Genomic DNA, 12,901 nt, shown 5'->3' on the forward strand with positions numbered 1-12,901 from the left:
ACCCCAGGTGAAGTTTGGGATAATTTAAGAGGTGAATGGGCAGTTAAGAAAGGAGTGAAAAAATAAATATGGGCCAAAAAATGATTTGGGAGCCTCTGCCATTTCACAGGATCTATTATGAAAGTAAGGATACCAAGAGAATTGGGGCAAAGAATCAGAGCTGGGTTCTTCATCTGCTCTCTTCATTGTTCACCATGTTTTGTGACAATATCCCCACCTGACTTCCTACCACAAGAGGGGACAAAAATATGTCACTTATCCCCAAAATTGGGGAAGAATGAGTAGCTACCAGTAACAGGAGCAGTTAAGGGCAGTTGAAGAACGAGGTGGGGGGGGGGAATGAAAAATAACAGGGAAATTTTATTAAATTTAACAAATGTTTATTAGGAACTGGGAATACAGTTAAAATGATTTCCTGCCCTTGATGGGCTTATAGTCTAGGAAGAGAAGTAGGAAATATACACAAATGAGTAAGTGGGAAGAAAAAGGTCCATATAAAGTACAATTAGAGGTTGAAGAGGAAGAAGTGATCACACTAAGTGCAGGTACTTGACTTCCTTGACTCAATGCCAGGGATATAGAATTCATTCCTTGGAATTAAAGTAGGCTTTTCCCATTGTGCCATTCATTCTTTTCCATCTCAAACCATTTTAAAGAAATGCTAACATGGCAGTTGCTCCAGCAGACAGGCCAAAGAAACTATCGTAGATTTGTCCTACTGCAAGTGTGGACTCTAAGCTGTTAGGGTCAGCTCCCAGTCCACTGTGTCCTGGAGTAATGGAGGAGGATTGAGGCCAGAGCCTGAGTTAAGGGAGCTGCTATACCACCTCATGAGTTTTAAATTCCATCCTCTCACACAAACACCACCCCCCCCAACCTTGGATCTGGCAGGGAGGAACACTGGCCCTAGTCCACTCTCATGGGTGGACAGTAAAAGGAGGCAGCAACTGTTTCCACCTTCATGGTTACAGCCCAGGTATCCTCAATTACAGCATGTAGCAGGCTGTAAGGGTCTTGCTCTCCGGACAGCAGTAAAGCACTGAGGGGAGTAAGCAGACAGGTCAGAAGGGAGGAGGATGCAGTCTTCCTTTACATAGCTACCATCACAATCCACATCTAGCACCCTAGGGTGTCACCCTAGCTCAAGCTTTCTTATCCTACAAACATTCCTTCAGGAGAATTTGACTTGAAGTGCATGCCATAGCTCATATTTATATTGCGTGAGGCAGCTGGTGCAGCAGTGGCTAGCCCTCTGGGCCTGGAATTAGGAAAACCTGAGCTCAAGTCCTGCCTCAAGACACCAGCAAATCACTTCTATTTGGCTGAGTTCCCTCAACTGTTAAGGGTAGTTACCTCCAAGGGTTGTGAGGATCAAATGAGATATTTATTTTAAAAAAAAAAACTTGACAAACAGCATTTATGGGCAGGACTTGGTGTCAGGAAGACATCTTCCCGAGTTCAAACCTGGCCTCAGACACGTAGCTGTGTGACCCTAGGCAAGTCACTTAATCCTATTTGCTTCGGTTTCCTCATCTGTAAAATGAGCTAGAGAAGGAAATGGCAAACTACTCCATTATCTTTGCCAAAAAAAAACCCCAAGAGGATCTCTAAGAGTTGGACAACGAATAAAAATACTATATAAGCATTGATATAAATGCTTTTTCCCTTCCCCTTCTCACGATGATATCTTCACAACCACTCGATTAGGGAATGTAATTAACCTAGTTTCACCGATGGGTAAACTGAGGTCAGGTAGACTTGAAAACTCCGGTCTTCTAACTAGGCCCTTTTTATTGCTTTTCAACCTGATGCTGAGTCACCCAATCCAGCTCCAAATTTCACTGAACGAAAGGCTCCCATTTAGCCATAAACCCATCAATCACTCACCGTTGCTAGGTAACGGACGTCGATGCCGACTCACAGCTTTGTCCCAGAGCCTTAGGATCATTCGCCACGCCGCGCCCCAGGGTCCCGCCCCTTGTTCGTTTCCGTCTTCGTTCACGATTTCCGAAGTGTCACTGCACTCACCCCCCGAGTTCTCGGCATCTTCTTGCTCTTTCTTCTTCAGGAGAGACCATAAGTCCGGGTCCAGAGGCACTTGCGTGACGCCGCCGCGCGGCAACGATGAGGGCGCCCGGCAGAAGGGGCAAATCACCATCCGGCGCAGGCGCACTACCCGGGCGGCGGCGCAGCTCCCGTCGCCACGGGCGGCCAGCTCTTGTAGGCAGGCGGTACAGAGTGTATGGCCGCAACGCTGTCGTGCCGTCCCAGGCAGGCGGCGTGGCGTCCGGCCTTGCAGATTGTAGGGCCGGTAGCAGATGTTGCAGTCTATCTCGCCCCGTTCTGGAACAGAAGGGATCTTTAATAGAAGTTGCATCTTCCTCCACTCGGCGAGTTGAAGCGGCCGCTGCGTTGGAGTCTTGCAAAGCTTTGCTTAAAAGCAAGACCCAGGGTGTTAGGCCCGCTGTCCTCTTACGGCCCGGTTCCGGAACTTCCCCTTACCAGTGTCCATCCTGGGGCCCGGCACCGCGGCTTCCTACCGCTTTTATAGGGGAGAGGCTGGGCCGTGACGTCACGGGCGCGCGGGTGAGTCCTAGCCCCAGGGGCTAGCACGTGTGTAAGGGTGGTTGAAGCTTGAGGCCAGAGAATGCTAGGGACCTTGGTGGAGGAGGGGAGTGCTGGCTTACCAAGCGTTTCTGTCTAAGGCAGATTAACGCAGCATCCCTCTCTCGAACCTCCCATTCCATTTTGAGGTTAGCCCCCAAATCCTAGCAGTTCAGCCCCCTTTCCCTCAAGTTCCTTCCTTTCTAACCACAAGTTTCCAGACCAGAATTCTAGCAGTTTAGTCCAACTCCAGAACACAACATAGCCAAGTGGTCATCCATTCTCTATTCAAAGACCTCCAGTAAGGGAGAGCCTTACTATTTCCTAAGGCACCTCATTCCACTTTTGGAGAGCTCTAATTCAATTATTAAATGCCTACTGCGTCCAGGCATTGTGCTAAGGGCAGGGAATACAAAAAGAGGTAAAAATCAGTTCCTGGCCCTGGGAAGCTTTCAATCTAAAGGGGGAGGCAACATGCAAACAAATATATACAAAGCAAGCTAGATACAGGATAAATAGGAAATGAAAGAAAGGGAAGACGCTGCAATTAAAATGGGTTGGTGAAGGCTTCCTTTTAAAGGTAGGATTTTTGTGGAGATTTAAAGGAAGCCAGAGCAATTAATGATAAGGAGGAGGAAGGGCATTCCAGGTCTGGAGGACAACCAAAGAGAATGGCAGGAGCATTTTTGCTTATATAGACCCTAAATCTATCTCTGGGCAACTTCCACTTATTGCTCTTAATTCTGCTTTCCAAAACAAATATATCCCCTCTTCTACGTAATAGCTTTTCAAACACTCTCTTTAGAAAGGTATCCTCTCCTAAGTTTTCTCTAAGCTAAATCTCTCCACTTCCTTCAGTATCCTGGTTGCCCTTCTCTGAACACTCTAGCTTGTCAATGACCATCTTAAAATATGGTGTCCATAATAATTTGGTAATCTAGATATGGTCTAACCAGGAGCACGGTACAGTGGGATTCACTTCTCTAGTCCAGGATACCCTGCCTTTCTTAATGTAGCCTATTCCTTTGTTGGTTTTCTGCCTTGTTAAGCCCCTATACCAAGAACAACTTTGGTTGTACCTGCCCCTTGGGAGGCTTCCCCTCCTTCTGAAATATGACTATGACTAAACATGGTCCCTAAGTCCTGAACTCCTACCTATCCCAACCCGACCCTGCCACCTCCCTGGACAAGTTCAGACCTCACCATTCTCAGCCCTTTTAGTATTCTCTGACCATGAGTTCTTAACTCACTGTCTAATCAAACCTGCACACCTCTTTACTATCCTCTTACATATGTTCTCATGATCACTCAAAGCAAGATGGTGCTATTCATTCTCTCTCTTTTTTTTTTTGCCTCCCTTGGGATCAGTTTTCATCGGGACATTGATTAAATTCCTGTATTCTTCTGTCTTATTCTTAGACCCAACCTTCAGCTTGACTCTTTTCAGTACCACAATACTACCCCCTTTTTGTCACTGCCAAAGAAGCTCTCTCTTCCAATATGCCCAGGTTCCAGCTCTCATCCCATCCTGAGGTGGGTTGGACTGGAAGTATGAATCCAGATTCCAGGACCATGGCCTCAAGAATGCCAGAAATGAATCCCTTCCAGAGTAGCAGGACCTGTACACCCACACACCATCCTTCATGCTAACACAGCCCAGAATAATTTATGACTCAGGGTTCTAGCTTCCTCCATAGGTAAACAGGACATGGCTCTCTTGGCCTACATTCCCCACTGGGGCCCTACCACCAACTTTAGAATAGAGGGGAGCCACACCTAAGGCTTTAGCTTTAGCTGCCTGCTGTCTCTATCTCCTAGGTTCCACTACTCTTGAGAACCTTTTTCCTTATCTCCTTGTCTTTCCCATTCTAGCTCTCATCTAGTCCTCAGTCCACTCATCGTCCTCTGGATGTTCTAGAATTTGTCAATGTCTTTCCTAAAATATGGTGCCAATACTTTAAGCTGTGATCTATCCATGGAAGAGTATGACCCCCTCTCTTCTGAGTATTTATTCTTAGTTTAGACTTGTGATTCCATAAGTGTTGGACACTCCCACTAAAGAAGCTTCCTCTACCACAGCAATTGTTCTATAAATTAGAGTCTTAGAGAATTTCCTTGAAGAACTGAACAGTTAGGTGACCGTCCCAGAATAGGTATCAGAGGTGGGTCTTGTCCATCCCAGGTTTTCCTGACTCCAAGGCCTGTTCTCTAACCACCATGCCTTGTACTCTTCTGGACCGTGTACCTTAAGTATATCTTGGGGTTTTTACTGATTCATATTGAACCTGAAACTGAGGCTCAGAGAGTCAAATTTTGAGCCCAGGCCAGTGTTATTTCTACTATACCACACTGCTTCCATTTAAAAACTAAAAACCAAAAAGAGTAAGTTGCTTTTTGTGGCACAAACTCAGACCCTTCAGATTACAACTGACAATGCCTATTTCATGAAGAAGACTGTGTGTGTGTGTGTGTGTGTGTGTGTGTGTGTGTGTGTGTGTGTGTGAGAGAGAGAGAGAGAAAGAGAGAAAGACAGAGACAGAGATCTGTGCCCAGGCCATGCATTCTTCATCTTCCAATTATTATTTACTTCTGGGCACAAAGTTAATGATAAATAAAAGAATGGGGGAGGGGAGAAGATAGGTAAGTACAGAAACATTCCTTCCCTGGCAGTCTTGGGGAGCATGCTTTTGAAACAGGCAGGAAGTCACATGGTGGGAAAGAAGAAGGCATAAGCTCTGTATATTGGTGTTCAGGTTTGGGATCATCTTCCTCCCATATGGACTTCTTAGTTACTGTGGAGAACTAAGGCAATCAGGGGCTGCTGTCAGAGCTGGAATTGCTGATTGTCACACGTGGGCCAGTGCAAGCAAGGGGAGCATCGAGGTTCATTGTGGTGACAACTGTTAATTGTCATGGTTCAAGACTGTGTTGGCCAACAACTGTGGCTGTCAGAGACTGGCATGAAGAGGTGACCCAGGCCCTGGAAAAGTAGAGATTGGAGCGGAATCCTGCAATTGGCAGCATCCACTGAAAATCTTGTCTGTTGGTAAACAACGTGGAGAGGACTTTTCTTTCACTGGTCTCCTGGCTTTCTATATAGAAAAGATGGAAGTTAGACTATGTAACAGAATGAATGTGCATGTAGCACAGTCCTGTTATTAGGAATGTAAAAACTTAAGAATGTGGTAAGCCTGGCAAGGTAAGCCAAAAGTCTTAAAAGTCTTAGTGCAATTTTAAGCTCTAATAGCTTAAAAGTCCTTTTGGGATGCCCGATATTGGGATTTTTGAAAGTACCAAAGAAGGAATCAGACCTCTGCTTGGGGTGGATAGGAAGGTGATTACTGACAACAGAGAGAAGGCAGAACTGCTCATTTTTTAGTTTGTTTCTGTTTTCTTTGCAGAGGAAGATGGCCTTTACATAGGAAATGACAGGGGAAAATGATTGATAAGGAGTTACTATCCAAGGTAAGTGATTAGATAGAGAGCACATGATGAAATCAAGTCCCCTGTCCCAAATGATCTTATATCTTTGCATTCTAAAAGAACTGGTAAATGTGATTGCTTGATGTCACTTGTATTTGGAAGATCACAGAAAACAGGGGAGATGGACCACAAGACTGGAGAAGGGCAAATATTACTAATTTTCCCCCAAAGAAGGGAGAACAGTCTGCAAACAAAAGATCAATAAGCTTTACTTGGATTCCCATGAAAATTCTAGAATAGATAATTTAAAGAGATGTTTGGCAAGCATCTAGAAGAAGAAACTCCGATTACAAAGAACTGGTATGACTTCTTCAAGAACAGGTTGTGCCAGACTAACCTCATTTCATTTTTGGACAGGATTACTAAAGTAATAGAGGAAGGGAGAACTGCAGAAATAGTTACCGAGAGTTTGATCAAACTTTCATAAAGTATCTCAAACTCTTCTTGTGGAGAAGATGGAGAGATGTGGACTGGATGATAATATAGTCAGATGGATTCAGCATTGGTTGTATGGCCATTCTCAAAGAGTAGTTGTTAATGGTTTAATTTTAATGTGGCAGAACATCTCCAGTGGAGTAACCCAGTATAACCCAGTGCCTCTGTATTAGAGGTGGATTTCACTCGAGATATGGGGCGCGCATGCACGTACACACACACACACACACACACACACAGATTGTATTCATGAAGACCTGAGTTTAAATATGGCCTCAGAAGTTACTGCTATATAACCCTGAGCTAGTCACTTAACCTCTGTTTGTCTGATTCCTCAACTGTGAAATGGGCATACTGATAACACCTATTTCACAGTATTGTTGTGAAGCTGTGATAATATTCATAAAAAGAACCTAGCACAGTGTCTGGCATATGGTAGGTGCTATATGAATGTGTATTCCCTTCTCTCTCTCCTCCCCATTTAAGATTTTTATCAGTGACTTGGTTAAAGTCACAGATGATATACTTATCAAATTTGCAAATTACATCAAGCTGAGAGGCAGAGCTAAAACACTGAAGGATTTTGACAGACAAGAACACTGGGCTGAATCTATTAAGATGAAATTCAATCGGGATAAATATAAATGTTGTACTTAACATACCAAATGAAAACCAAACTCAGCCACACAAATATAAGATGTGGAGATATATGGAGTTTTCATTGACTGAAAACTTAATCAGAATTAGTAATATGATAGGGCAGCCAAAAAAAGCTAATGTGATCTTGGGTTGTATCATAAGGGATTCCAGGATTATGGAGTCCCAGGATACTTTGCCCTTGTCAGCCCTCATCTGGACTGTTGCATTCTGGGCACCGCAGTTTAGGAAGGACATTGATAAGCTGGAGAATGTTCAGGGGAAGGCACCTGGGATAGTGAAGGACATTGAATCTATAACATGAAGATTGGTTGAATGAACTGGGTATATTTATCCTGGAAAAAAAGACTCAGGGTGACATGACAGCTGTATTTGAAGGGCTGACGTGGAGGAGGAATCAGAATTCTTTTGTCTCCAGAGGGTAGAACCAGGAATATAGGGCAGAAATTTCCAAGAGGTCAGTTTCGGCTTGATGTTGGGGAAAACTTCCTAACAATCAGAGTGTCCCAAAGTGGAACAAGCAGCCTAGAGAGGGTGTGATTTCCCCGTCCTTGGTAATCTTTAAGCAGAGGGTAGATGACCACTTGTCAGGTGTATCATAGTGGAGATTCCTTTGATAAATAAGTTCAACTAGCTGACTGCTAGAATCCCTTCCACCTCTCAAATCCTACTTGAGAATCAATCTCTGATTTGGATTCACTCTCCACCTTATGCCCTCTATAATCTATCAGTGCCTATGATTGACATACCTGAAGAACTGGGAGTACATCTAGAGGAAGGCTATGGAAAATGGCTAAAGGTGAATGATACCTTGAAGGAGCACTTTATATTTTTATTTCCATTTCTACTATTTTCAGTAAGTTTTGAGGCCACAGTATGTTGAATATATCAGTCTTGTGAATGATAGTGGCCCTGGGTTATGACTACAGAAGAGTCTAGGTGGAGGTAGGGGCTCTGGAGCAGTAGACTTTCAAGTTTTGCTATTTTGAATAACAAAATATTGTTGAGGAACGTGCCTCAGCTAAGCCTAGGCACTTTCTGGTAGTGGCCAGACAGAACACTGCTACTTTTTGGGGGCCTGTCCCCACATGCCTCACTGAAGAATTGAGGTAGCTATTGGGCAGGTGTATCACAGAGAGACACCTCCTGGTGGGGAATTCAGATATTATAGTCACTTGATGGATAACAATACAGTGATGACTGACAGTCATCCTCTGCCTTCCTTCAGGAAGGCAGCACACTGCCACCATTACTGCAGTGCCCCAAGTGTCACATGAGAGTCAACAAGGTGTCCTGTATGTAAATCTTGTTCCCAACTAACCTGCTAACTCTTAGAGAGCAAGGCTTATTTCTTATATGAGGTATACGTGTGTGTATATATATATATATGTATTTATTTTGGGGGGGGGGGTGAGGCAGTTGGGGTTAAGTGACTTGCCCAGAGTCACACAGCTAGTGAGTGTTATGTGTCTGAGGCCAGATTTGAACTCAGGTCCTCCTGACTCCAGGGCCACTGTGCTACCTAGCTGCCCTTAGGTATATAATTCTTATATGAGGTATATAACTATAAGGTAATGGGACATTTTTAGACAAACCAGAAGTTATATGTGCAAATAAGTACTGCCCCCTTCAAAGTTGTCATCTTGGAAGCCCATATTTATCCTAGTTGTTTAAAGCATTCCTAGAATTTCTCTGAGAATTGGTTTCCTGGTCATTAAAATGGCCTAAATAATCTCAGATGTCCTTTTCAGATCGAGTGATTGCCTTCAGAACCTTCAGTAATCTTGTGATCATCCTTAGTGGTGGCAGATATTTTCCCTTGAATTAAAAACAGTCAATTAAAGCCAAGAAAAGTGTGTGACAAGCCATTAAATGTGGTTTGCCTGGGATGGGGGTAAGTGTGGGAAATGTATGTCAAACAGATATGGAGTTGATTATTCATAGGAGTCATAAGTTGGCTCAGATGATTACCAAAAAGCATTCCAGGAATGTCCTGAGTGGTGGTAGCATCACTGAATAGCTTCTCAATAGAATAGTTTTGAATGTAACAACACTCATTTAGATAGGCAAGCTCTAGGATATAAACTTAGAAAAAAGCTCTGGTTGTGCTTTGTGTCTTTACAGTGAGTCAGGTGATGGATGGTAGGAATAACCAGGGGCTGAAATGTCAGCAAATTTTTCTTCATTGATTTAACCTGCTGGGTGTCTGGCCAAGCAGTTATTCTTTTCTGCTGGATATGAAGGTTAGGTACACCTATTTTTCCAGATTTAGGGAGGGGAAATGGTGGTGATGAGAGGCAGTGTGGTAGGAGAGTAGGGCTGGAGGGACGGCAGAAATGACATTCTGATTGTAGTCTCATTCCACATCCCTAGTGATGTAACACTCCTGAAAGACCTTAGTAAACCTTTATTCATTTCTAGTACCATGGAACCTGTCTTCTTAGGGGAAGATGCCCACTATCCCCATTTGTTGGTTTTTCACCTTTTTCAGTCACATTGGATAGAGTGCTGGCCCAGGAGTCAGAAAGACTTACCTTTCTGAATTCAAACCTGTCCTTGGACACTTACTAGCTGTGTGACCCTGGGCAAGTCACTTAGCCTTGTTTGCCTCAGTTTCCTTATCTGTAAAATGAGCTAGAGAAGAAAATGGCAAACCACTCTAGCATCTTTGCCAAGAAAACCCCCAACGGGGTCATGAAGAGTCGGACATGATTGAAAAACAGCTGAACAACAACATCTTTATGGATCTCTGTGTCTACCTGTAATCCAGTTTTTCTACCTATTTTATTTTCTTTTATCTTTGTGGGACCATCTCTCTGAATATTTCTGTTTTGCTTCTGCATATCTCTGTACCAGCATCCTGTGTCTTCCTTGCCCAGATCCACAGAGATGAGGATCAGTCTGGTCATCCTAATGTGGTAAAACTGTTTGTAAACCATCCAGCCCTTTGGAATAGGCTACCATGGGTGGAAAGTAGGGGGAGGGATAAAGACTTGGTGGGACAGTGGAAATAACTTTAAATTTGGTATCAAAAGACAGTTTAAAATTCTGACTCTGTTACTCATTACAAGTATTGAGCTTGGACAAGTTACTTTTCATCTTTTTGTGCCACAGAAATTTAGAGTTTGAAGGGCTCTATATCACAACCTGTAACTGAAACAAGACTTTTCTATACCATATAGTTAATCCAGCTTTTGATTGAAGACCTTGAGTGTCAAGGACTCCACTTTTTCCCAAGACAATCACTTTTGGCCAGTTCTAATTATTAGAAAGTTTTTTCTTCCCATCAAGCCTAAATCTATGCCTTTGCAACTTCTACTTCGTGTTCATAGGTCTGTTCTGTGGGATCAAGCAGAACAAGTCTAATAGGCCTCATGCAAGTAACAGTCCTTCAGACAACTTGAAGACAGTTATCATGCCCCCTTTCCCCATGACTTCTCTCTAGGTTAAATCCACCTGGTTCCTTCAACCAACCTTCATGTATCATGAATTTCAGGTCTTTCACTTTCCTTGTTACTGGATATTTTCCAGCTTACCAACATCTCCCCACATTCCCAAGCTGCCTCAGGCTCAACAATATCCAGTATTCAAAGCTGGAAGGATGTGTTGAGATCTTTAAGTCCAACTTTATTAAATGAGAAATGGGGAAACTGAGTCCCACAGAGAAGGGATATAAAACTCATATCACTATATTTATAGCTCAAAGGTAGCTAGAGATTATTGGAACCAAGCTGCTTATTTGACAGATGAGGAAGATAAAGTGGTTTGCTCAGAATCATATAGCAAGTCAGTGGCACAGTGGATCATAGGATTTGGAACTTGAAGATCATCATATCCATTTTCCTCATTTTTGTAGATAAGTAAACTGAGGCTTTGAGACAGGAATTACTCAAGGTCAGGAAATAATTGACTATTGTGGTTACTACTCAAATATAGGCCCTCTGACCCCAAATCCAGGGCTCAGTATTATGTCTTCAGAAGGGAGAGAGGGAATGAATACTTGTGGTCAGGATCTTGGAATGTAAGAATCTTAGGGCCTCAGTTCATCATCTCCAAAATAAGGAGGGGGCATAATGGTCTAGATTATATCTAAGGTTCCTTTTGGGATTTAATTTCTATAATCATTTTATAGTTTCTGAGGGAGAGAATGTAGAGCCTGAGGAATAGAGTCCTTAGGACTGAATCTTGCAGAACATCTGTAATTAAAAGGGTCAGTGAGAAGCAGTGGGGTGTAGTGAAAAGAACATTGGACTTAAGTATCAAGATTAGACCTGGGTTTGAATCCTGCTTCGGATACTTACTTTGACTGTGACCTTGAGTAAGCTAATCTCCTTTTGCCTGTTTCCTCATCTTCACATACCTCACAATGTTGGTAGGAGGATCAAATAAAACAATGCATGTAAAGCACTTTGCAAACCTTAAAGCATTACATAAATATCAGTTATTATCAGGAAAGGAGGCAGAAAAGGAACAATAAAAGAAGTAGAACAGAAAAAAACATGGGAGCCAGAAGTTGTGGTACAGAAGAGTGTGGTACAGTGGAAAGAGAACTGAATCTGGAGAGGACCTAAGTTCAACTATCACTTCAGACTTACTAGCTGTGTTACCTTGGCCCAATCAATCAGCCTCCCTGGGACTGATTACTCATAAAATGATGGAACTTGGGGATGGTCTCTAGGTCCTTTCCAGCATTAGACTTATGATCTTATGGTTAGTGGCATTGGGGAGGGGGCAAAAGATGGAAGAGAAGTCCTTTGGATATCATTAGGTACACTAAATGTAGCTATGTCCAAAAAGTAACTAAAGGGGTGAAAAGATGGAACAGTGAAGATGATCCCTTCCATCTCTGAATACCGTGATCCTATGGAACCGGTTGTCTGGCTCCCTGAGGAATGCAGGAACAAGGGATTGGGGAAGGATCCAGAGTTTGTGTGTCAGCCTGGGCCTTTGATAGAAACTGGCTGTAGCGGTCCCTGAGGCAAGTTTCAATGGTAGGGAAAACCAGGAGATGCTATGGCATATCAGGGCCCCCAGAAAGATTGATAGGGATATCAGACTTAGGTGCCTGAGTACTGGTACCTTACCCCTTCCCCTCAAAGACTCTGTGAGGAAGAAGTTAAGTCTTTATTTTCCCTGGGAAGGCCCATTATTATTGCTTTAGGATTACTGCCAGAGGGTAGAGGGTGGACTTTCCTCTGCTGCTACCCCAGCAGCACTTTCCATTTCTGAAAACCCATCACTCTGGGGCCATTCTGTGAGGGTCCCACTCCTCAGCTTGGGAATTAAAGGATGCCATGTTTACATGTTTATCCATGTCAAAGGATGACAGCTTCCACCTCTGTGACCCACATAACATCACCGTCCACTTCCCTGTCAGCTGCTGAACATGGCATCCTATTCAAATCCACCCGTAAAGTCTGTGGGCCTGAATACCGCCCCCCCCCCCCCACCCCCCACCCCCGACCAAGGCCTTAGTTATGCGGTGCATAATTTCACACCTGAGTAAAGGGGCGTCCCTAACATAGTAGACACTCAGTGGGGGGTTGGGGCTTTCTCGGTGCCCTCTGACGTCATCCTGTAAACATCTCTAACGGCGTTTCAAGGTGATCTCACCACTTGCTTCCAGCTTGGGCTCTCTGGACAAATCAAGTGACTGTCGGCGCTCGCTTCGGCCAACGCACCAAGGATTCAAATCCGCCCCCCGCCAGCCCTTCCCTGGAAT

General features: G+C 43.8%; 1 protein-coding gene and 1 long non-coding RNA gene across 2 annotated transcripts; one reads left to right on the forward strand and one right to left on the reverse strand.

Annotated features, from left to right (window-relative positions):
• Nucleotides 1–364: 364 nt before the first annotated feature.
• Nucleotides 365–2,573, reverse strand: RNF227 (ring finger protein 227). Its single transcript, XM_027857115.1, has 2 exons — nucleotides 1,888–2,573; nucleotides 365–1,039 (listed from the first exon to the last, which is right to left on the reverse strand). The coding sequence occupies exons 1-2, from the start codon at nucleotides 2,375–2,377 to the stop codon at nucleotides 987–989; spliced, it is 543 nt and encodes a 180-aa protein (XP_027712916.1). The 5' UTR covers nucleotides 2,378–2,573; the 3' UTR covers nucleotides 365–986.
• Nucleotides 2,498–12,888, forward strand: LOC114039393. The gene is made up of 3 exons (XR_003568667.1): nucleotides 2,498–2,586; nucleotides 6,006–6,069; nucleotides 12,806–12,888. It is a non-coding gene; the product is annotated as an uncharacterized LOC114039393 (long non-coding RNA).
• Nucleotides 12,889–12,901: the final 13 nt, after the last annotated feature.

Source organism: Vombatus ursinus, unplaced genomic scaffold (assembly GCF_900497805.2).
Source record: "Vombatus ursinus unplaced genomic scaffold, bare-nosed wombat genome assembly UNPS02011916.1, whole genome shotgun sequence".
Classification (NCBI taxonomy): Eukaryota; Metazoa; Chordata; class Mammalia; order Diprotodontia; family Vombatidae; genus Vombatus; species Vombatus ursinus.

Excerpts from the sequence above, each read along its gene's own strand:
- RNF227 (XM_027857115.1), bottom strand. The coding sequence starts at position 2,377 with ATGCAACTTCTATTAAAGATCCCTTCTGTTCCAGAACGGGGCGAGATA. Across the intron at positions 1,040-1,887 it reads ACGTCCGTTACCTAGCAACG|TGCTTTACTGCTGTCCGGAG; the intron begins GTGAGTGATTGA and ends TACTCCCCTCAG.